The sequence below is a fragment of the Populus trichocarpa genome, chromosome 4 (genome assembly GCF_000002775.5).
Source record: "Populus trichocarpa isolate Nisqually-1 chromosome 4, P.trichocarpa_v4.1, whole genome shotgun sequence".
In the NCBI taxonomy this organism is placed as follows: Eukaryota; Viridiplantae; Streptophyta; class Magnoliopsida; order Malpighiales; family Salicaceae; genus Populus; species Populus trichocarpa.
Genome location: NC_037288.2, coordinates 8,049,132 through 8,074,569, shown reverse-complemented (window position 1 = coordinate 8,074,569; position 25,438 = coordinate 8,049,132). Strand labels below are relative to the sequence as shown.

Genomic DNA, 25,438 nt, shown 5'->3' with positions numbered 1-25,438 from the left:
TGTACTATACGATACTCACAATATATTCATGAAACAAATAATGAATAAAATGATATTCTAATGACATTTATTCATTACTCAATCACTGTAAGCTTTCGTATGATCCTTAAAACTAATTATATTGCTAATTACATTCTACATAGGCCAAGGGATCTCACATGTCTAACAAATGCATCTCTTGCTATTGGTTTTGTGAGTGGATCTGCAACCATAGAATTTGTAGAAATGTGTTTTAGGATCACATCTTGTTCAGTAATTGCTTCTCTAATGTAGTGATATCTCATCTTGATGTGTTTGGTCTTTCCATGGTATTTTGGATCTTCGGCTACTGCTATTGCAGCAGTGTTATCATAGTAAATTGTCACTGGGTCTGATGTTGATTTGACAATTTTCAAATGATACAGGAAATTTTTTTAACCAAACAGCATCTTGTGTTGCTGCGGAACAAGCTACATACTCAGCCTCCATGGTAGATAAGGCTATGCAGGATTGTTTCTTGCTCCTCCATAGTATTGCATTATCATTAAGCAAGAAAGCACATCCTGAAGTTGATTTGGATTGGTCGACATCTCCTCCCCAATCAGCATCAGAGAAACCAATCAATCGCAAATCTTTCTTTCCTTTGTAACATAGCATGTAATTTGAAGTTCCTTTTAGATATCGTAGAATCCTTTTCACTGCCAACCAGTGTTTCTGACCAGGGTTTGATTGATATCGGCTAACCAATCTAACGGCATAACATATATCGGGACATGTGCACATCATTGCATACATTAAACTACCGACAACACTGGCATAAGGTACTCTGGACATTTTCTTCTTTCTTCTAGAGTCTTGGGACACATATCACAACTTAGGCTTAAACTTTTATCAACATGGGTGTCCATTGGTTTGCTATCTTGCATGTGATAGCGCTCTAACATCTTTTTAATGTAAGTCTCTTGAGCTAAACCCAAAAGCCTTTTAGCACGATCTCTTATGATTTTCACACCAAGTACATAGCTGGCCTCACCCATGTCTTTCATTTCAAAGTTTGATGATAACCACTTTTTAGTAGTATCAATCATCTCTTTGCTATTTCCAGCTATTAAGATGTCGTCAACATATAAGGACAATATTATAAAACTATTGTTAGAACGTTTTAAATACACAAAATGATCTTCTTCCATCATTGTAAAACCATTCTTAAGGATAGCTTGATGAAACTTAACGTTCCATTGTCTAGAGGCTTGCTTAAGACCATATATGGATCTTTTAAGCTTGCAAACTTTGCGCTCTTGTCCTTTAGTCTCGAATCCTAAAAGCTGATCCATATAGATCTCCTCATTTAGTTCTCCATTGAGAAACGCAGTTCTAACATCCATTTGATATAACTCTAGGTCCATATGTGCGACTATAGCTAAAATGAGGCGAACTGAAGTAATCCTCACAACTGGTGAGAATGTATCTTCATAATCAATTCCCTCTTATTGAGTGTAGCCTTTCGCTACTAGTCGAGCCTTATAACGTTCTATTGACCCGTCCGCCTTACGTTTAATTTTAAGAGCCCATTTATTTCCAATGGATCTTCATCCTGACAGTAAATCAACCAAGTCTCAGACTTGATTAATTTTCATTTACTCCATTTCTTCTTCCATGGCTTTAATCCATTCACTTGCTTTAGGACCAGATAGAGCATGACTGAATGTTTTAGGTTCTTCATCATCTTGTGGAGCAATCATAAACGCTTCCCCTTTAATCTTAAATTGACGACGAGGAATTTGTTCACGAATGCTTCTTCGAGGTTGAGATTGCTCATGATCTTGCTCCATGAGAATAGAAATAGATAAAATATCACTCCCACTGTTTCTAGGAGGATTAAAAGTTTCATCTAAGTCCTCTACTGAATGACTTGTTGCGCCATAATCTAGATTTTCCATTTCATATAATTAAAAATCTTTTTCAACCTCACCTGTTTTTGGAAAAACCTTTTCTGAGAATACAACATCACGCGATTCAATCTCTGTTACTCTTCCATCAGCTTTTTCACCAATAAATATAAATCCTTTGGAATGTTCAGAATATCGTATAAAGATACACTTCTTCCCCCTAGAACCAAGTTTCCCATATTCATGAGAAGTATTGTGAATCTAAGCTGCACACCCCCATGGATGGAAATAACCTAGATTAGGTTTGACACCATTCCATAGTTCATATGGGGTGGATGAGACAGATTTAGAGGGCACACGATTAAGTATGTAAGCAGCAGTTAATAATGCATCTCCCCAAAAGGAAATTGGTAAATTAGCTTGCGCCATCATCGACCTAACCATGTCAAATAGGGTTCTATTCCTCCTTTCTGCTACACCATTTTGTTGTGGAGTATAAGGAATAGTTAGTTGTCTAGCTATACCCTTTTCATCACAAAATTTTTTAAATTGTTCAGACAGATATTCACGTCCTCGATCAGTTTTTAAAGCTTTGATCTTGGTACTTAGTCTATTCTCCATAAAATTGGTGTATCGAATGAAGCAATCCAATGCTTCATATGTGAGATCAAATAAATATGACCAAATTGTGTGAAATCATCTATAAATGTGATGAAATAATTTCCTCCATGTCTTGCTCTCACATTCATTGGACCACAAATGTCTGAATGAATAAGTTGTAATGGACTACTAGCTCTTTTAGCTTTGCCAAATGGTAATCTAGTTGCTTTTCCAGCAAGGCAATGCTCACAAATGAGCAATTTCTCTTTGGTAAGTGATCCTAAAAGACCAGCTCTTGCTAATCTATGTAATCGATCTTGCCCAATGTGTCCTAATCTAGCATGTCAAGTTATGATATTACTATCATTAATAGTGCTGGAATTTTGAACAATATAAATTGAAGCATCATAATTAATAGATACATTAACGGTGTCTAACACCATAAAACCATTTAATACAAAACCAGAATCATAAAAAATATTATCCAGATGTATTTTTACACAACAACCAACACATACATAACATCCCCTTTTGTGTAATCTAAAAGTTTATGAACTAATTTGCAAATTAATAATAATAATAATAATAATTAAGCTAGCTGCAAACTGCTTCTTGTTTCACACAAGAACCAGTTTATTTCGCAAATTGGGGGTTGGGAAAGCTAAAAAAAATACTTCGCTCTATGCTGGTTTTTGGCTCAGTTAACGAGAATAAACACCAAATAAGACCTGTTTTTATAAATTTCTACATCTCTTTTGTTTTTCAATTACTATTTCGTTCTCGGCTAAATATCACTCATTAATCTTGTTTTTATGTGATTTAAGCAAGTAATTTGATCCAAAAAGCAATAAATAAATAAAATAAAATAAAAAGTAATAAAAAGCCAATTTTTTTATTATTATTATGGGTAACTATTTTTGTGTTTTGGGGGCATTGACATTTTCCCCGAACACAAACAAACTCTCAAACCCTAATTTAAGGTCATGTAGATTAAAGTTCGGTATTTATTTAAATCAATAGAAATTAATTAGGTGGCTAATCACACCTAGAAAATGAATGATTGGTGGCGACTCCTTTCTCTTCACTTTTTCCTCGCGTGGTTCCTCCTGCCCAGTGCGTCTGGGCAGGTTATCACAAGATAAAATTGAAATAAAATTTTAATTTTATAAATTATTTTAAATAAAACAAATAATAACTAAAAAATTAAGGACCGAATAAAAAAGAAAGAGAAATTTAGTGGATAATTTGAAAAAATAAAGGGTAGGCATAAACAAAAAAAAAAAGGAAATAAAGAGAAAAAAAGGAATGGCCTCCGACACCAAATTGAAGATCTTTTTTGTGCACGCATCGCTTGTTTATGGAGGAAACACTAAGATAAACCGAACACCAACCCGGAATATCAGTTTTAGCCATTGGAATCAACTGCATGCATCGTCCAAAGATGATACAGCGGCTGATGTGTGCACAATGTATTTTTATAATACTTTTTATTTATTAAAATACTAAATTACCTCACCTTAACTCATTAATTACAAAAAAAAAAAAAAAGCTACACAATGAAGAAAATACCCTCTGACCAAAGGGTTAAAATTTTAACTTCAAAGGCATCTATATCTTTTTATTGTGCATTTTGAATAAAAAATACAATAAGGCCCCCTATTGGTAGTTTTTTTTAATTCCAAGGGTAAATAGATTATTTTACTTTTTATAATTTATATGAAAATACAAAAATAACCCTCAATAGGAACTAACAATTTATTTCTTTTAAGGGTAGTGATGTAATTTTACTATGACATTGGAACATAAAATACCCATCATGTCCCATTCAATTTAAAAATAGCAAAATGGTCCAATTGCGAAGATGATTTTACCCTGGCTATTAGCCTATTAGTTTTTTCAAAAGAGCAAAAAGGTGGAAATACTATTCTCGTCCGCAGTGCAATATGTCTAGGAGAACAATGTTTTACCTTTTATTTTAGTTTTATTTTTTAAATCAATTTTATGCAATTTCCCCTCCAAAATAATATATTATTTATTAATCTTTCATTTATTTTATTATATTAAAGTATATCTTTTTTTTTATTATTCATACCGGACTCTCAATTTTGATTTTTGGTTGTCTTTGGTCAAGCAAATAAAAGATAAGAATGTTTTTTTTTTCATGTCCTCCTCCTCCTCCTCTTCTTCTAGTTTTCTTTATATGACGGGAAATTTTAAAAATTATATAAAATTTTTTGGGCCAAGTATGCACTAGGCTTGATTCTATGCAAGGTCGGACTATTTTTTTGTACAAAAAATAATGTTTAGGTATTGAAATAAGATTAAAAAATAATATAAAAACTAGTTATGACAAATTTGTAACAACGCTAATTAGAGTTAAGTTAACACGTGATAACAAATGTTTAATTATTATTATTATTATTATTGTCGTCATTATTATTACTACTATTATTATGGTATTATTTTCATTACTATTTTTATTTCTATCACCATTATTATTGTTGTTGTTATTGTTATTATTATTATAACTAACATTATTATTACTATTACTACTACTACTACTACTACTACTACTACTATCTTCATAACTAACATTACTGTTATTATTATTGTGATTATTAACATCATCATCATCATCATTACTATTAATATTAATATTACTATAATAATAATTATCATCACTCCTCCCACTACTACTATTATTATTGTCATTACTACTATCATCATTATCATCATCATCATCACTCATTTTATTATTATCATTATCAATGATACTATTATTTTTATTTTCATTACCACTATTATTGTTGTTTTTATTATCACAATTATTATTATTGTAAGAAATCAAAAGAAGAGGGATCAAACTAAAATCACTATTATTATCATTGAAAAAATCAAATTCATAAACTTGATTTGAAGGATAAATTGAAAGCCATAAAAACTTTGTCAAAAGGACAAAGGGGCAAAAATACAAAATTAAAAGCAGGAGGACCAAATAAAAAATCATTATACAAATTAGAAATCAATGGTTAAATTGAAATCATATAAAACTTTAACAAAATAGAAAATGACAAAAATATACAAATCAAAACTAAAAAGACTGAATGTGAAATATCAATAACAATAAGGACCACAATCTATTTATCTAGGGTAGGAGAGAGAAATGAAGGGAAAAAAAGTATCACTGTCAATAAACTAGTAATATTTGGACCACACACACTGATTAGAATGGAAGAGGAAACGATGGGGAATCAGATCATACGGTAGAATCCCTTTTTTTACCACTGGGAAACACCACACGCGCCACCCTAAAGACATGGTGTCTCCCACTAGCTGGTGCATGCACAGTACTCGCCAACAGTTTTTTTAATTAAAAATATTATTTTAATAGTTAATCATAGTACTACCCTTATGCAAACCAACAATTAACAAAAAAACCAGAGCAAAAAAACTCTAATACCCCTCATCCCAATGCATTAATTTTTTCGGATACAAGGGTACATTGTAATTCAATTGTATATAAAAAACCAAAAATATCAAAATACTCTAGGGGGTATTTTTGTTATTTTACTATTCATAAAAATACTGCACAATAAAAAATACCCTTACACAAATAAATAATGACAAATAGCCTACGTGAAAATACCAAAACATCCCTAAATCAAAGGCATGCAATTTTTTTTGCCAAGGCCATAAATATCATTCTACTATTGTAGTGAATAGTAAACTAAGTCTATAGCCACAATGAAATCTCCGTGTGTTTTAGTATATTTGTTATTTTGATAAATTTACTACTAATATCATCTATATTATTTACAAATAATGATATATTGAACTGAACAAATCCTATATGTAATCATGTTCTTGTGGATATTACTTAATAAGAATTATTCTGAAAACAAGTAATTAACAAAAATCTCACATATTTCATAAAACATGTCGATGCTTAAGTTTGTAAGTTGGATATACTTTGTTTTTCTCAAGAAAAAAAGTTACAATGGACGATTAATTTTCTTTTCTTTTCTTTTTTTAATTTTTCAATGATTATTGAAATTGAAAATTAATTATAAAGAAAACTAAATGGCGTGGAGATTTCACTATGACTCTAGACACATATTACTGTGAATTGTGACAGTGAAATTTACATGGGTATGTTGTGTAATTAAGAAGATTATGGGAGGCGTTTTATTATTTTCACGTTGTATTTTTTATTTTTTAATCGAAGAGCTGCAGCAAGTGGGCGACACTCGCACCATTAAGAAGGCGCATGAGACGCTTTTCGGTGGCCAAATCTGGCAATCCATTGTATAACTAGATACACATATGTGTCCTCTTCCACATGGTGCGACACGTATGGACATCATGGTTGGATTGCCGCCAATGATCGATTGTTTGTGTTTTTTCTTTCTTTTCTCTCTCCTGACAATTAAAATGCACAATTATCATATGTTTATTTGTTGTTTGCTTGGGTCTGGCAACCACGTCAGACCCAAGATTCTTGGGTCTGACAACCATGTTTGGTGCCAAACCCAAGCGCGGGTCTGGCAATCCTGTGCAAGTGTACTGTGGACCAAGACACAATCCAATGTAGACTTGCACAGTGGATTTTCTAAGCTCTAAAAGATCGGGATGAGGCTAATGTTGTCTTTTCACATAAAGTTAAATTATCATTTTGCCTTTTGATTGAAAAAATTGAAGCCCTCATTGTGGAAGTATTTCGGTATTTTTCATAGGCTCATTAATATTAAACGTTTCAGCGAGAGTATAATTGTCTTTTGATGATTATTTGCACAATAAAAATAATATTTTATCCCCAAGGTTAACAAAATTAAGACTTGTTCCCCAGAGATTTTTTGACATTTCACAAACTGTTAAATAGTTAAAATACATATTTAGCCTTGTAAAAGACAAAATAAGTTTTGCATACGGGCGAATTTTGTTTCATGCTATTTTTTGTGTACTTTTCTATAATCATAAGGGACATTTTAATATTGTTTTATTATTTTTAAATTCAAAAAGCTGCGCTGAACGCATATTTACTTGAATCTGACAAACAAGTAAGACCCAAATTACTTGGGTGCCAGATCCAAGTAATGTGGGTCTAACATAATTGCTAGACTCAAGACACTTGGGTGTGACATGGCTACCAAACCCAATTCGTTTGGGTGCGCTTGGATGTGACATAGATGTCAGATCCGATTCGCTTAGGTCTGGCATTGCTGTAAGATCGAAGACTTTTAGATTTGACATAGATGCCAAATTCTTTTCGCGTGAGTCTGATATGGCTGTCAAACTCAAGACATTTTATCTTGCATGAGTATCTAACCCAAAACACTTAACATTCTATATATATTTAATAATATCTTTATATATATATTTTTTAAAATTAATACTAACCTACTACAACGCACGAGCCAATATAATAGTTAGTTTCTATAACTTGAAAAATATCAAAATGACAGAGATGTAAGTTATAATTTACTCAAAGTTCCATGCAGGCTCAGTTCTCGAGCAAATATTTTAGACTTGGCGAGCCAATGTTGGGCCTAAAAAGTCGATGAATATAATGGACTTGACATAAGGATTAAAGTTTCATGGCCACAGATAGAATAGCCGAAGAAGAGGCAAAAAGATCTATTTAGATTTGAAAGTGTGGTGAAAGGACCTTTTTATTTAGAAAAGAATTAAAATAATATATATAGTTAAATTTTTTTTACATTAATATTCTATCCAAAAATATATAAAAAAATTAATTTAAAGTTAAAAAGAATTTTTTTTTTTAAAAAAAAACACCACAAGACCTAAAAATATAATGCACAACGAAAAGTTTTGAGAACCGATTTGATATTATAATAAAAATTGTTTTTCAAAATATTTTTTTTTTATAAATGCATTAAAACATTTTTTAAATTTTTAAAAAATTATTTTTAATTTCAACACATTAAATCAATATAAAAATATAAAAAAATTTAATTGAAACAAAGAAACAACATAAAAAATTCTTTTAAAATAACTTCCGGCTCTCAATCAATAATGATTCAAAAATTGACTAAGGATGATGTTTGCATCATCACAAGGCTATGCAACAGCCAAAAGAGGTTACAAAACATGGCAACAGGCCATCTTATAAACAAAAAATTGGAATAGCCTATTAACACATTGCCTAAAACAAACTTTGGCAACAAGGGCTTATGTAGAGATTGCTGGGATAATAATCATCTTTCAGCTGTCACGTCCATCTTCCTTGTTTGAGAATTAAACATTTCAGCTATATCTGCTGCTGTGCTACATTCCTCTGGATTTCTATCCGATATGGAGTGAATAAATCTTGGAAATCTGATTGAGATGCCACGAGATTGATGAACTAAACCTACAGCAGCCTGGTGAACAGGTGAAATTGTAAAGTCAGCACCTCTTATTTCCCAAACAACTTCTGGAGAAAACCACATATCCGGCGCCTCCACAGTTCGATAGTATGGTGGCTTTTTGGCCAAGATCCTATCTCCAGAGAAGAATTCTTTCATCTGCAACTCGGTTATTACCTTGGAGGATTAGAATGATAGACTCCAGAGAGTAAGGCAAATCAGCTCGACACTAATCGAAGAGCAAGAAATGCTTTCTTAATTTTTTCAAATATTTTACATGTGCATGAATTGCATTCTTTACTTTCTTATTTACTTTTTTTTTTGTGAGAAATAAGAATTGCACTCTAAAGGTTCACCTGTTGGGTTACTGATCCATCCACACTACAGGTAGCAAGTATCAGAGAATCTCCTAACAGCACAACTAGATGAATTGACTATCTATGTAAATAGCAGTGTACTCTCCTTATAGAAACCTAGATGGCTAGCTGAAATATGCACAGCGCCACCACCCTTCTCTAGTTCATCATGTAATTCTCGGGAAGAAAGTTCATAATGAAATACTTGGGAAGAAAGTATGTTTATGTCAATTTGCTCAAGATTTATTTAAGATCAGAAGGTACTTCCCCTTAATGTTAAAAATTAAGAGTCTTCTAATGACAATTCTGTTTAAATCCACCATACCCTTGATAACATGCCCATATGCATAGACTTATCTACATGAGAATCATGAAATCCATTTACCTCTATATAAAAAGCATCTGAGAACCCAGACATGACACGGCACACACTTTGGAATTCCTCAGTCTCAGGGTTGTAGCATGCCATGAGGAATGGACTATACCTGCAACATAATAAAAGTCAGATAATCAAGGGTAGCAACATCACTTTGACATGTCATGGATACACCCACAAAACACTTAGCAAGTGCATGGAATAGAAAAGAACATAACAGCACATTCAAACTTTTCTTTCCTTCTCTTCTTTCAGTTTCTTTTTTCCTGAAACTACATTCTTTGACCTTATTTTTTGAACTTGAGTGCTGTAGTACAGACCCCAACCTCCAACTTGTTCAAAATGATTTCATTGCGGTTTATCAATAACAGCAAAATAAATTTAATTCGTGTATTTATATCATAGCAAACAGAAAGTAGAAGAAAATATGACACCAGAATCTTCCAGGAAACCCTGTTATGAAAGGGGAGGAAAAAGAAAAGGTTACTACCATCCTGCTTTTCTCCCATTTCCATGCCAAGCACCAATCGGGACTAAATCAAGAGAATCATTCAGTCCTTCAACATAATCCTTCTTGACCTGCAAAAGAAACATCAGTTCAACCAGTAACTAATCATCCTTATATTTTTATGTAGTAAGATAACAAAAAAAAAAACACTATAAAACATCAAACCTTTAACCATGCGTCAGTCCGTTTTGATGGACAGTATCCAGCATCGATATCTAGAGATTTCACCATAATCCCTTCACACGAGGACCGCAATGCATCTTCAAGGAAAGATTTCATCTTGGTCAAAGTTGCATCATTGGTCAAACAAGCATCCTGTGCTTCAACCTACAAAGCATAGAGCCACTTAAAATACTGAAAAGAACTGATTATGTGAACTGGTAAATTACAGCAGTTACCGTCATCTCCTTCGCATATTCAAAACAACCTAATCTCTCATCACAAAACAAGTCTTTCAAGTCTGTTATTACAGAAGAAGGTTAGAGTTGAAACACACAACACTTACAGGGAAAAGAAGTTATTATCCAGTTAAATAAAAGAAAAGAATACATCTTCAAAGAACAAGAAAAATGCATACATTGTCGCCTTTGGCGGAGAGGAAGCTCCAACAGCCTGCAACAGAAGATTAACCAGTTTAAATAGCAATCCACTTCTGGAAAGAGTGAAATTTAGCCTACCTAATCCGTATGGCTTGATTGATTCTTAACAGTTGGGAACCACACACAATGAAAGCACTTTCATAACTGATTAGGTATCTTAAAAACTGGAACAGAAAGCTCCAAACCTTGTTGTCAGATCAGGAGTGACAATGATCTAATTATTTAATTTCGAGATATCAGCAAAATTTCATCTTCTGATGGAATCTAAACTCTTCTTAGATTAATGATTTTGAGAACAAATATTACATGTAAAAGTCCATATCTACTAGTTTATCTGATTGCCTTGATAATTATCCTCTCCCTATAGCACAGACAAAGGAATCTCAATTCAATGAAGCCTTAATCTCATGTTAATTAGAGCTAGCAGCATGACACAACTACCATAGTAAACTGCTAGATTTGTGGCACGCGCTTTACTGCGGGTTGGTTTTTTTTTTTTTTTTTTTTTTGTAAGAAAAAAAATCCGAGACCCAAGTTACCAGATCAATTGATAATTTAAATAATATAAATTAAAAAATATAACAAAAAAATGATAACAAAAAATGAGGTAAAAAAAACCGACACAATCCCATCCAGAGTTTGAAAAACTCAATGTTAGGGTCGAAACTGAATTTTTTTAAAAAAAAAGCAAGAAAAAAAACCCTATTAAACTGGGTTAACTAACAAACTCCATGACAATGGACATACGATTAAGGGTAACCTAATAGAAATAAAAGCATAAAAAAAGAACCGCTTGAAAGGAAAGTTAAAAAAAAAAAAAGATCAATTTTCAATGCATAAATGTTAAAAGATGAAATTAAAATAAATAAATTTAAAAATGAAAAAAAAAAAAACAAAGTCAACCCGCATTAACCTTTGAAACCGGTGACTGTAGTCATGAATCTGAGACTAACCATATAGAAATCAAACAGAAAAAATAACAAGGCAAAACTCTAAAAAAATGGTAAAAAAACATTAGCTTAAAAAGAAGAAACAACTAAGCAATCATCCTAAACTTAGTCGAATACTTAAAACTCACAACTCGTGAAATTATGAACTTAAGTTGAATCAAGAATTTGATTCCTAACCAATTTAATTTTAAAGGATGAAATTGTGAAAAAAAAAATCAATTTTAAAAATTGTTTTATGATGCAAATATGTTTTTAATTTTTTTTAAAAAATGTTACTCGAGACATAGACGTGGCTGAGAAAAAAACATTGATATATGGACAAACCTTAAAAAAAAAAAAAATGTCCGGTTAAAAAATCATATAGAAGGCAGATAAAAAAAAACAAAACATAATCACTAATGATATAAATATTGAATGATAAAACTGAAAAAAACATAACCTTTAAAAAAAGAAAAAGAAAACCCAAAAAAACTCAGGCGAACTTTCTAAACCTAGACAAAAATCTCAAACTAGTAACCCATTAAATCTTAGACCCAACCTAAATAAAAAAACTTAATTCCTAACCAATTTAATATTGATTAGCCAAAATAAATCCAATAAAGAGAAACAATTAAAAAAAAAAAACCAAGAAAACCCAGGTCATTTTTAAAATCATTGAAAAATCCTAGAAAAAAATAAAAAAAAAATTTTAAAAAAAATTATCTCAAATAAAACAAATAGAAATGAAATAAATGAAATCTATATTCAAAAGAAAAATAAAAATAAAATAAAGGGGATGAAATAGAAAAAGAATTCTAACCTCATAAATTGTTTTAAAAAAATTATTCCAAATATTAAAGGAATGGATTTGGAAAAAGAAAATAGAAAACAAAGACCTCAAATAACAAGGTCATTTTCATGACCAACAAAAAATTCAATAGAAAGCAAGCTAAATAAAAGGAACCCGGTTTACAATTGAAAAAACTTTTTTTTTTTTTGTAAAGGTAATTCAATTGAAAAAACATTGATCGATGAAACATGAAAAACTATTAGCTTAGAAAAAAAGAGAAGAAAAAAAAAACAAGCAAACCAGGTAAAACATCACAAACCTAGTCAAATCTTAAAGACTCGCAATACATGAAACCCTGGATCCGAGTCCAATAAAAAAGTTTATTATGAAACAATTTTAAAAACTTGCCAAAACAAAATAATTGACAATCAAATGAATAAGGATTAAATTTAATTAGAAAAGAAAATATAAAGAAGGTTGAAATCATAAAATAAAATCAATTTATAAAATGATTAAAAAAAAATAAAGATCAAATTTGAAAGAAAAAAATTTAAGACGGATGAAATTAAAAATCAACAAATTAAAAAGTTGTTCTTGAATTTTTAAGGGGTTGGCAACGTCACCAAACCACCATTAATCTTGGAACGACCCCTCACGCCGGGTCATCCACAACACACGCCAACAATTTTTGAATACCCTTGGAATTTACAATAAAAACAATGTTAAATGATAAAAACCCTCAAATGAGAGTTTTGTATTTAAAAGTATCAAAATAATTACACTATTCTAAAATTTTTGAAAATACAAAAAAGTCCTTAGGTAGTAAGCATTAGATTATTTTATTCCAGGGTTTAATTAGTAATTTTACTGTAAAAAGAATAAAATAATCAATCTACCCTTACACAATTTGCAAAAGACAATTGTGTCATGGTGAAAAAACCATCTTGCCCCATGTTTAGTTCAAAGTTTTAATGAACAAGGGGAAATTTAGTAATTACACTATTATAATGAAGAGTTTTTTTTAAAAAAAAATTTTAAGTCACCAAACAGGTTAGCACAGCTGCATAACCACAAATAATCTCAAATCCAACTCTCACAAAATTTTACCTGGTAGCTTAGAAATTGACACATGTAACGAAATTCCAAGAGAAGGTTCAAGAAATTACTGTTCTCCATTAGCAAACATGATATCAAAGACAAACACGCATATATCAACCTGCGTGTAGTGGAAACATAAGAGAAAATACAAAATCAGATTAGTTACCATCACTGAGAATGAAATTAGACCATATCACATCAACAAGACAAAGGAAAATGATGTTACATAAAGTAAGATATTAGGCAATTAAACCCAACACTTGACTATGCCCCCATTCTCTTCTTCCTTACTCAGCCCGCCAGGCACACTAATTATTCATTCACCAGCATCAGGCTTAAACAAACATTTTCCATCACTTTAAGAAGACATTAAGCTTATTCCCACACCCAGAAACACTCTAAACACCTAGTGGCTAGCACAACGCATACTAGTTACCAATTTATAAATGGTCTCAAGGATTACATCATCACGCATGTAATGCAGTGGATACATTATAATTGACAATAGATCAAACCTTTATCTTATTCACAGCAATGGAAGAATCTTTGCTCCCTCTCTCCCTTGAAGATAGCTCTTGAAAGGACATGAGCTTGCAGCCATTCTTTCTATCAACTGCAACTACCTGATCCAAAAGGTACTGCTAGTTTTATACACAATTGGATCTTGTCCAGTTCAGGAACAATAATTTACTAATGTAACGTAAGCTGAAGCATAATAATTAAATAAAATTCACAAAAAGAACTAAAAAACTTTCCACTGCAAAATATATAACCTCTGCATCCACTATTAAAGTCGCTGCAGCAGGTTTACAAGATTCCTCAATTATCTTGATCAAATCAGGAAACCTAGAAGTTGTTTCATCCCCATTTCGTGAATATATACGTACAGTGCCATTTGGCATTTTGTGAATTTGGGCACGCTGACCATCGTATCTGAAATTATACATACAGAAACAAGTTCCATAAGGAATCCTCCATTAATCTAAGAAAAAAAACCCAAATAGGATATCACATAATGTGCATAACATGTTTTCCCAACTCAATCAATGAATGACAGCAATTAAACTATGATTCTTAGAAGAAGAGCTCCACAATGCTGAGTGCATAAAAATATCTGGCAAAGAGCTTATCTTGATGGCAACAACTAAAAAACATACTAAAAAGACAGGAGATTCAAGTAAAAAAGGTACAGTTTCTAATGGTGACTTTTCATAAATCAAAGAGCTGCAGGAACAAATATGACCACAATTTTCAAGTTCAAGCTGCAATTTAAAACCATATTGCTAGGAACAATGACATTTGTAGTTATTATGGCATTGAATGATGTTCTGGAGATTGATCAGCTACATGTATCATCTTTGCTTACATCAAGGCTCTTTCATTTCTATGAAGGCTTTACAAATGCTACTGTTCTCTTAAAGTAATTATCAATATCTCTAATCATTGTGATACCCGGAATCTCCACTGTTGTAAGCATAAAATGCTAGCTGGCATACATTGATGTGACCACTAGGTTTTCTTCACAAACCCAGTACCTAACCATCATCAAAAGGGAAAAGCACGCAGAAAGAAATGGAAAAAATCTTAAAAAAAGAGTGTCATGAAAAGAGGAGCACGCACTTGTATTCACATGTAAAAGCTTTATTTTCAAAGAGCTTTAGTACTTGAGCAACTCCATTTGTAATTCTATCATCCAAAAGCACACAATGATTCAAGGAATTAGTACAGTATATTTAATGAGCAGTATGAACATATAATAAGCTTAAGTGATTTAAATAAATCTGTACTTTGCAAGCATTGGTTTAAGAGGTATCCCAGCAACCATTGATAAAGTTGACGATGAAAATCCAACGCCTTCATTTATGAGTGAAGGAACAACCAAATCCTGTTAGAACATCTGGCATGATTTATAAGAAGAACACATTGAAAACATCAAAAAAGGAAAATGACTGAGTCAAATACAAGCAACTTACCAGAGTAGGAAGGATGTTATAAGCTTCAACCACTGCTGTGGAAATGTACTAACAGTAACAGAAATATTGGATTAACAATTTAAATACAGAACACCAACATCAGTGTGTATAGAAATGTAAGTTGAACTTTTCATAGAAAGTGGACAAAAGTTCATTTAGCATCAAGGTACATGAGTGGTCAGAAATCACTCAACCTACCATTTACTGCATAAAAATAATACATTACTTTAATATAATACAGCTAAATCAAGTAAAGCAAACGGGGAAAAAAGAAAAGAAAAGAAAAATGTTGTTATCAAGCATCAGGGTAATAAAAATTAGAAACCAAACCTGAAGTTTCTCCTTCACATTCTCAGCTTTACATTCATCAGAAGAAAAGGAATTCAAAGCAACAGCTTGAGCTAAAGCAGGTAGGATAGTTCTCATCATTGCTCCAATCCGTAAATTCCTTACCTGTTCATATAGCAAGAAAAATAAAAAAACTACAGCACAGCAGATATTTAAAAATTATTTCAATATTTGCCTTTCATATCTCTATGAATTTAGAATAAGAGATAAATGGGCTATACATGTATAAATATAAGAATGACAATCAGTATGTCCAAGGAAAGAAATCCGGTCCTGATCACAAGCAACTAAACAACAAAGCTGCAATTTTTTTCTTATCATTCTCTTTTTATTTAAGTTGATCAACTACTGATATTTTTCAACAGACTTCCATCTTTTCTTTATATAAATGGAAACTTTTTCTGTATGTCGGCTATTAATAACCCAAATCCCAGGTAGTGTAAGGCTCCCAAGAGGGGGGTGGGGGATTGACTATTTCGTAGGGAAATAGACTCAATATAGCAATAAATTGCCAGCTTAAGGACAGTTGCTAAAATCTCTTTCCATCAAATCCAGAAATTACAAGAGTACAATTACCTTCAGAGAAAGTTAAATAGATTACTGATACCAGAAACTAACCTCAATCAAATCATATGAATGGTTTTAAATTGACTAACAAAGACAATATGATTGAAGTGCTACTGCAGAAGATTTCCAAATTGAGTTTTATTTGGTTGATTCCATCACAAGAACTTATGGAGAAAGACAAGTAAAACAACAAATTATGAAAATCAACTCCTAGAACTAAATGCTCAGATCACAAGACAGCCAAAAAGAGAGTACAAGATGCAAATTTCCCTGGCCTTACTATGTAAAAAATGAGATCTTAAATTCTGTGGTGTGCACGAGTAGTCAGTAACCCTTACAAAATAACCAAAGGGCACAACAGAGTCCAGAAAGAATAACAATTAAGATGGATTAGAAGAAAAGCATGATAATATTATCAATGCATTCATCTTCCTTCCTAAAAGAAATGCATGGATAGGGAAAACTCAATGCATAAAGATAGACAACGGGATGCAAGTACAGATCCATGTGAAAAAGATTATTAAACTGAACTAGGATTTCAGGAGTAAAATCATCCTGTCACCTTTTCAAATCCACAGCTAGATTAGGTAAATCAGCAATTATCAAAGTCCCTAAAACATTTGTCTCCTTATGTTGTTTGATAAGAGCAGCAAAGACCAGTAGCTTATCTACTTGAATAATAAAATGATTATAGAATACCTACTATGGTCATAATCCTGAAAGGTTGTGCAGGACTCTTACCAAAGTTCTGACAATAAACTTCATCTCCTTCTCCCTACAAGAACGCATAAGATTCACAATGAGGCTCTTCTTTCGACCAGTACTTCCACTACCTGTTTGTACACTGGAGAATCTTACATGAGAAAAATGTGAATGAAGCTAATGACTTGCGTGACAATGAGCTTCCCTGTAAACTATGTGATAGGTTAGATATATATGGATCATCACACTCTTTTTCATATTACTCTAATCATCTAGGAATTTAAAATTAGAAGAAGTAAACATAATTGTGCGATTATTTAATTTCTAACTTTTAGACAAAGAAGCTGCAAACATAATCAGTTACTTCCAGTGTAAGATTGTTCAACTTCTAGGCAATTCCAGCATGGATCAGAACAATAGATCATTAAGGATGCAATCCTTCATCCAGCAGCCACTAGAATCCACAGAAAAATTTTGTTTTTGCAATCTTATTTGGAATTGGTAATGATCTCCTTCTATGACTTTGCACCAGTAGATTGTCTAGTGATATCTGCTACAATATCACAAAAGAGAGAGAAAAAAGTAAAGATGATACTTGACTGCCTGAGCCCATTAAAGCTTTAACAGTCCCCTCAAAATTTATCAACAAAAAAAGACCTTTACTAGTAAGAAATTTGCCTGATTCTTGCCTCCTAAAGCTGAGTTCACTTCTGTTAATGAGTGTCATCACCAGAAAACATATCCCGGACATGTTCAATTAGGACATCAGAAAACAATCCTCATAGCCATCCCAACAATCCCATTAAAGTTGCAGTTCTATCTTAAATCACAAACACTGGCCATACCTTATCTTCTGCAGCGCAGAAAATACATCTTTAATAAGAAGGGGAGGAGGAGGAGCCAGTAATGTCTGTGTTTGTCGGCATACTTGAGCAACGTCACCTTTAACCACAAACAATATATTTGTTCATCAGGCCATACTGAATGGAAAAAAACTAGCAGGAAAATAAAACTAATAAAAAAATTCATAATAGATCAAAGATTGAGGGATTTTTTTTCCTACCAAGATCCCCCATACTATTGTACATTTCCCTTATTTTAGACCGCTTTGTTCCACATGCCTCTTCCAAAGCCGATGTAACCAAGGTTCCACCTATGTTTAGTTCCTGAAAAATTCGAGGCTCATTGGTACATCTTTCTTTCTTCTATTTCAGAGAAAATCACCAAGCCCTCAACCCTGGAGTTATAAAGCATCTCCAATTGCATTTCAGTAAAAACATGCAACTGGGAAGCAGAGCATATGAGAGGTAGGAGAATTAAATGAAGCAAGACGTGAGCCAAGTGATAAAAAGATTTATTAATTACAGAAGGTTTGGTTTAGCCCTGACAAAAGAATGGGGAAAAATGGATCCATGCAACTGAACCCAACTACTTTAAGACCAAGGCTTAGCTTTTGGACTGGACCAAGATTCAGTTGAATTATAGGCAACTGAGAAACACATGGTGAAAAAAGAATTACTGATGCTAGCTCAATTACGAAAACATAAAAAGTTCATACTATTAAACCATATGTGAGCAAGTAAGTCCATATCTCATTCTCAGAAGAGAAGAAACATGTCCATATCTCCTAGCAAATAGAACATGAATATAATGCTATTACATAGCATATGAATATTCCAAATATTTGACCCAGAAAACATATATGTGAAATTCATAATCTGGAGATCATTCAATGCCAGAAATAAAATGTTCCACAAGTTATGGGAATAATTGCAAGACCTAAAGAGGATGGAATGTAATTAAATCCCATGACTGATAAAAGCAAACACAAAATTCAAGAAAGAAGACCACTAACCACATTTTCATGGTCAGCAGCAATCTTATTTGTGCACAGATAGGCAGCAGGCAGCACATCCTCAGGAGACAATGCCAGCAAACTGCATGACACAAAAATTGCAAGCGACACTTCCCGCTGAGCTAAGTATTACCATAACGCATCCCTTAATTTTATGAATAAAGAAAAAGGGTAGCCTATGAGGAAACCTTCTAAACATATTGCACAATAACGAAGTAACTTTGATCTTTCCTTTTTCTGCCTCGACCAGGTCAAAAGCACGTGCAAGATGGATATATGGTGCAGGTTGTCCACCATTCCAGCATGCTGCGTAACTTCAGAACTTAATGCAACATAGAGAGAATGTGAGAATACCAGTAAGTTAATCAACTTCAAAAGTGAAGAGACAAACCATGCTCTATGGGATTATATTTTTCTGTTGGTAGTGATACAAGAGTTGCATCCACGTTTTTTATTAATGATCCCTGAACGGATAGATCAACCATATTTTCTATTTCTCCAAACAATTCTTTCTCCCTGGCAGAAGAGGAGCCAGTTTCGCACTGGCGCTCAACCATATTGCCAGAAACCACCAAAGCCTCTATACTCTTGCCAAGGTTACCCATGGGATCACCATAATGCATGTCCAGAGCCTTGTTAATATCTCCTTCTGTCTTCTTGAGGATGGTGGCAGCATAACTTCTTGTTGACTCATTGCCATCAATTATCTGAATAAACTGATCTACCTCCTCCCTGTATGACTCTGTAACATCATCATTTTGCAACAAATTTTCATCTCCAGGGCATTGCTCAGATATAGATGCAACCACACTAACTTGAGAAGCATCAGGCAAAACTTTATTGAAAAACTTAGTAATGGTGGATTGCTTCGACAAGCCAGATTCCAGCTTTGAATTAATTTTTGATTTCTTGCCAGGCTTATTGCCAACGCTCCTCTTCCTTTTTCCAGGAGAATTACCACCCTTTAGTTTAGGATTCTTGCTAGGTGACTTGTAGTTTTGACCTGACAGAAAACCCATACTTCGACTATCAGTATTAATAGAAGCTGGTTTTGAAGGTGATTCAGAGTCATATAATGGAACTGTCTCAGATGAAGAAACAGTTACTCTACAAGAAATTACTTGATCATGGAATTCCATTTCACGTTCATAAAAGCTAGAAACTGCTTCAACAATATTCCTCCCATGAGTGCTGATTAAATCTAACATTTGGTCTCGGGTAACCCATGTGGGCAAACAATCACTCAATTCATGAACGAGTTTATCTCTTTCCTCATCATTTAGCATGCTTAAATTGTGTGTAGGAGATTCTTGCAGTATAGATGAGGAGTTGAGACAAGCAACAGTGTCATTATTCTCATGGGCTTTCATTTCAACTGACTCCACTAACTCTTTCTCCTGCGCCAGCCCCTCGTTCAAGCCTGAGACAGCATCCATTTCAACCTTCTTATCATTCTCAGACGACCCACGAAGAAAACCCATTAAAAATTCCTTCTTATTAGCCATCTCGTCAACTAACCCAGCAAAATGCTTCTGCATTTTAGCAGCATGTTTACTATCGAGTTTTTCAACATCCACACCAACAGTAGGAATGACACGTTTAGGTCTCAAAAACTTCACATACTCCCTGAGTTCATTGTAATTTGAATGCTCACTATATGGCACAAGATGAATCTCACATGAATCCTTTGATCTCACTGCAAACTTATTACGTTTCACTTCGTATGTCCACCCAGTTGGCACAAACCCCACAACCTTATTGTAACCTCTTTCCACCATAATTTCCTTCATTTTCACAAAATTCGGCCGAAAATAAGGCCAAGTTTCCCCCAAGACATTCCAGCCAACAACATGCACATCACTCTCATTCTCATCCTCTGTAAACACCCCACTCTCCCCGCACCCCAAAACCCTCAAAACCTCCATTTTCCTGGCATCCACATAGACCTTCCTATTACACCTCCGTGCAATCTCAATCAAAATCTTTTCTTTCCCCACCACATAAGTAGCCACGAGGAACAGAACCCTCTTCTCCAAACCCCCACTGAACCCCTCTCCTCCTATCTTCTCAATCGCACTAACAACATAATCAACCGACTCCTCTTGTAAAGGAAACACAAATTTCGGATTACAATAAGTAGTATCCAAAAAAACCGTATTACACCCCACAAAACCTCTCAAAAAAACATCATCTTTCATCTCACAAGAGTACCTAAAATCACCAGTATGAACATACAACTCAAAATTATCTAAATTCTTACAAATGGGCACTTTCAACAAGAACTGAACAGCGCCAGGACAGTGATTAGCATCAACTAAACTAACTTCAACACCATCAATATCAACAGCACGATTCAGAGGAAGCGAAAAGACAAAACATTCAGGGACATTAAGGATACTAGTAACAAGAGAGGTAGTGATTGGGGAACAAAAAATGATACCTTGAGACCAATGAGAGGAAAGACCAGTGTAATGGTCAGAATGGAAGTGGGAGAGGAAGTAGGCAGTAATGGAAGGGGAGGAAAAGCGGAATCCGTCGATGAGGAAACGGGTTTTGGGGATGAGTTTTGAAGGAGGGAGAGAAGGAGGGAGAGGGAGGAAGGATGATGGGGTTGGAGGGATTTGGAGGGAAAGTGAAGTGAGGGATTTGTAGTATAGGGTTTGTGAGTTTATGGACTGTGGGGTTTGGTGATCGGATTGAAAGGCCATTGAAATTTGTCAAGAGGGAAAGAGGAAGGAGAAGAAGTGAGTGGGAGAGGGAGAGGGCATTTCTTTTCACTAGGATTTTTGGGGGAGGTTTTTGCATGCTTATATATCCTTGTAGGGAGTATAGAGTATATTGTCAAATGTCAAGGGCACATTTCAACTTTAAGTGTAGATATTTAAGTATAAGAAAACAAATTAAATGTTTATATATATATATATATATATATATAAAGGATAAATAATAAATCGGAACTTTATTTTTAAATCATAATAGTTTTTATGCATGGATTTTGTACACTATTTCTCTTTTTACATAAGTATGAGACTCGTAGACTTATAATGATAATGAAACCTATAAATACTTATAGTTATGATGGTAGTTTTCATATTTTATGTGAAAGAAAGTACGGTATCTAATAATTTAGGGTGGCAAATACTATCTAGAAATAATTTTGAAGTTCAACAATTATACCCCATAATTTAATTTTATCACTCAAGTATATCAAACTATTTCTGATTGTAAAAAAAATATATATATAACAATAATAAATAAATTGTAAAAAAATAACAACAAAATAAAATAAAATGAACTCGCTCTAAGCATACTCGGAATACGAAACAACTCGATGTTGCGGGGTGAAACTAATTTTTTTTTAAAAAATAGGTTAAACCCGGTTAATTTGCAAACTTCGTGATCATGAACATAAAATTGAGATAATATCATAAAAAGAAACACAAGAAAAAAATTTCGAAGACCAATTCCTATTAAATCAAATGAGAACATAATAACTTTATAAAAATAAAAATGAAAATGAAAAGAAAAAAAATGAATCTCAATCTCTAGCAAATAAAATGTTGAAAGATGAAAATTAAAAAAAATATAATTAAAAAAATATCAAAAAATCTCGATTCAAGCCCATTCAAGTCAAGATGCAAAATCTCTAACCCAATCATGATACCAAGGTGAAGATCAATCATCGAAGAACTTAATGTTAAAGGACAAAAAAAATTTAATTTAAAAAGACAATGGAAAAAAATGAGTTAACCCGTAAATCTCGTAACCATAAGCATAGGATCGGGTTAAACCAATAGAAATTAAAGAAGAGAAAAGTACAAAGATTAATTTTCAATAAATCAAATATTGAATAATAAATTGAAATAAATTAATTTAAAAAAAACCCAAAAAAGGTCAATGCACATCAAACTTTAAACCAATGACCCTGGCCATGAACCCAAACTAATCTCATGCAACAAAAAACAATATGGGTCAACTCATGTTAACCCGCAAACCCTACAACCATAAGCACAAGATCGTGATAACCCAATAAAAAAAAAAAAACAAAGGTAGGAAGACCAATTTCAAATAAATTAAATGTTGAAAAATACAATTGAAATAAATCAATCTAACAAAATGACAAAAGAAAAATCAACCCACATTAACCTTTGAAAACTGGTGACTCAAGTCATAAGCCTGAGACTAATGTCATAGAAGACAATTTGTAAAAAGCAATAAAGCAAAAAGGGTAAAAAAATAAAAAAATAATATTAGCTTTAAAAAAAGAAAAAGAAAAACAAGTCAACCTGAGAAAACTTCCTAAACTCGGTCAAACCTCTAAAATTTATAACTCGTGAAACCCTTGACCTGGAAATAAAAACAATGGGGACCAATTTCGAAAGATCAAAAAATAAAAGGGGGTGAAATTGAAAAGCATTTTGTAATTTCATGTCTTATTCAAAATTAGAAAAAATGGCAATAAAAAGGATTAGGACCAAATGTGAAGAGGCTTATTTGAAATTTCGAAAGGGCTGATGTTATTTTTGAGAAGAAAAGAGAGACAAGGAGGGGAAGAAAGAAAAGGTCATTGGTGCCAAACCAGAGGCACTTCTGCTACACATGGCGCCCCATCATGCGGGGGGTGTTGAAAGCTTTCAAACGCCACCCCAAAAGGCAATGTTTGGTGGCTGGATGGCCCTAAAAGTGTTGTCCGAACAGTGTAGGGGTCATTCACATGTAGGTGCATGCTACACACATGCCACCAAGTTTTTTTAAAATAATATTTAATATATGTCAATTACAATAATGCTCTTAAGTAACTTTTAAATTTACAATAAAATCAATGCAAAATGACAAGAAAAAAAGCCCTTATGAGAGAGTTATATTGATTTTTTTTCTTTAAGTACATCAAATTAAATACACTATTAAGAAAAAAAATTAAGAAGACCAAAACTCCCTTGAGTAATAAGCATTATATTTTTTTTTCTTTTAGGGTTAAATTAGCAATTTCACTGTGCAACAAAAAACAAAATGATCAATCTAATCTCATATAATTTGCAAAAGACAGTTGTGTCATGGTGAAATGATCATCTTGACCCTAATGCCTAGATCAAAGGTTTAATGGCAAATGAGCAATTTAGTAATTACATTATTACAATGAATAGTGTTTTGGGTTACAATAATTTCCCTTCCCCCTTTAGTTTTGTTTTTTGAAAGTAGCTATTCAAGTTGTGTTCTACTGTAGATCATATATTTTTTTTCTCAATAAAACAATTAGATATGCAAGATTTTTCAATGTATGTTTTTATATAAAAAAAATTATAAGTGTAAATTAAAAAGTTTATGCAAGCATCTAATTAAATAATTGGATAACCATCTGTGTAATTAAATAAATAAAATCATTAACGACAACTAAAAATAAAATTAGAAAAATTAAGAGATATGTGTAGATCAAGATACTTTATCACGCAACATGAGATATTTACTTGGTTGTGTTCACTGAATTTGTTTATTAAAATCAAACAATAATAGAAATAGACACACATATGAAATTGATTGAATAAAATAAAAGAAAAAAAATAATAATGCAAAGCTGCATATAGAAGAAATATTATCTAAAAATAAATATTTTGTTTTTAAAAATAAAGTTCATCTATGTAAAGACATATTAAAAATTAAAATGTCTTGTTACTATTTCTTAAAAAATATAAAAACAGAAATACCATTGGTCAACAACTCTATTTTTTTTTTTTTTACTTAGGGAGAAATTTAGTAATTTTATTATTCCAAAAAGTTAAAAGATGCATATATCCTTGGACAATACTTTAATGACTAATGACTAATGAATTATATAAAAAGACTATAATACCCCCAACCCCAAGGCATTTTTCTTTCAAAGAAAAAAATGTAGTTTCACGGTAGCAACAAATTATTTTTTTGTGTTTGTATGCATAATGATTTCCCTATGCGTTTTATAGAGTTTTATTAATAGTTTATTTCCTACATGTTGTACTAAAAAATTTTGGAACTGAAAAGAATAATATGCAGACCATAGAAAAGTTTTTGTCATTATCATTAAACTCGATACAATGTTTTAAACTTGAAAACTCTCAACCCAAATTTTTGCTTAGCTCTAGTTTTAAATTAAATCGTGTGAAAGTTGTCCCGACATGACCTTATTGACTGGGCAAGTTCAAAGAAAAAAATCAAAGGAAAAACAAGAAACATGTCAGGTTAACTCTGATCAACCTGTCAAACTCATGACTCGTGTTATGGAATCCATTGGGTCAAATTTATTTTATTTTATTTTATTATATGATAAAAAAAATACAAAAAATGATTTACTATTAATGTAGCACTAAAGTATAAAATTAAATAAAAACTCCCCTTTAAAAAATAAAATTGATAAAAAAAATAAAAAAATAAAAAAGAGGGTAAAAATATTGTAGGGTAAATTTAAATAAAAACATCACATTAAAAAATAAAATTGAAAAAATAAAACCAAAAGATAAATAAAAGAGATCC

The 25,438-nt window shown here is 32.4% G+C and overlaps 1 protein-coding gene across 7 annotated transcripts; it reads right to left on the bottom strand.

Annotated features, from left to right (window-relative positions):
- Positions 1–8,455: 8,455 nt before the first annotated feature.
- Positions 8,456–21,755, bottom strand: LOC7477456 (DNA ligase 6). Of its 7 annotated transcripts, none has more exons than XM_024599506.2 (20): positions 19,326–21,751; positions 19,123–19,240; positions 18,935–19,016; positions 18,143–18,245; positions 17,925–18,021; positions 17,119–17,221; positions 15,793–15,915; positions 15,463–15,510; positions 15,277–15,374; positions 15,110–15,175; positions 14,942–15,007; positions 14,263–14,422; positions 14,005–14,112; positions 13,558–13,607; positions 10,651–10,685; positions 10,472–10,533; positions 10,239–10,400; positions 10,056–10,144; positions 9,575–9,674; positions 8,456–8,848 (listed from the first exon to the last, which is right to left on the bottom strand). In XM_024599506.2, the coding sequence occupies exons 1-20, from the start codon at positions 21,640–21,642 to the stop codon at positions 8,684–8,686; spliced, it is 4,152 nt and encodes a 1,383-aa protein (XP_024455274.2). In that variant the 5' UTR covers positions 21,643–21,751; the 3' UTR covers positions 8,456–8,683. The 7 variants fall into 7 exon arrangements, 5 of the variants coding, with proteins under 5 accessions (XP_024455274.2, XP_024455271.2, XP_024455273.2 ...); XM_024599503.2 differs by having other exon boundaries at positions 8,456–8,992; positions 19,326–21,749; XM_024599505.2 differs by having other exon boundaries at positions 8,456–8,992; positions 17,119–17,152; positions 19,326–21,749.
- Positions 21,756–25,438: the final 3,683 nt, after the last annotated feature.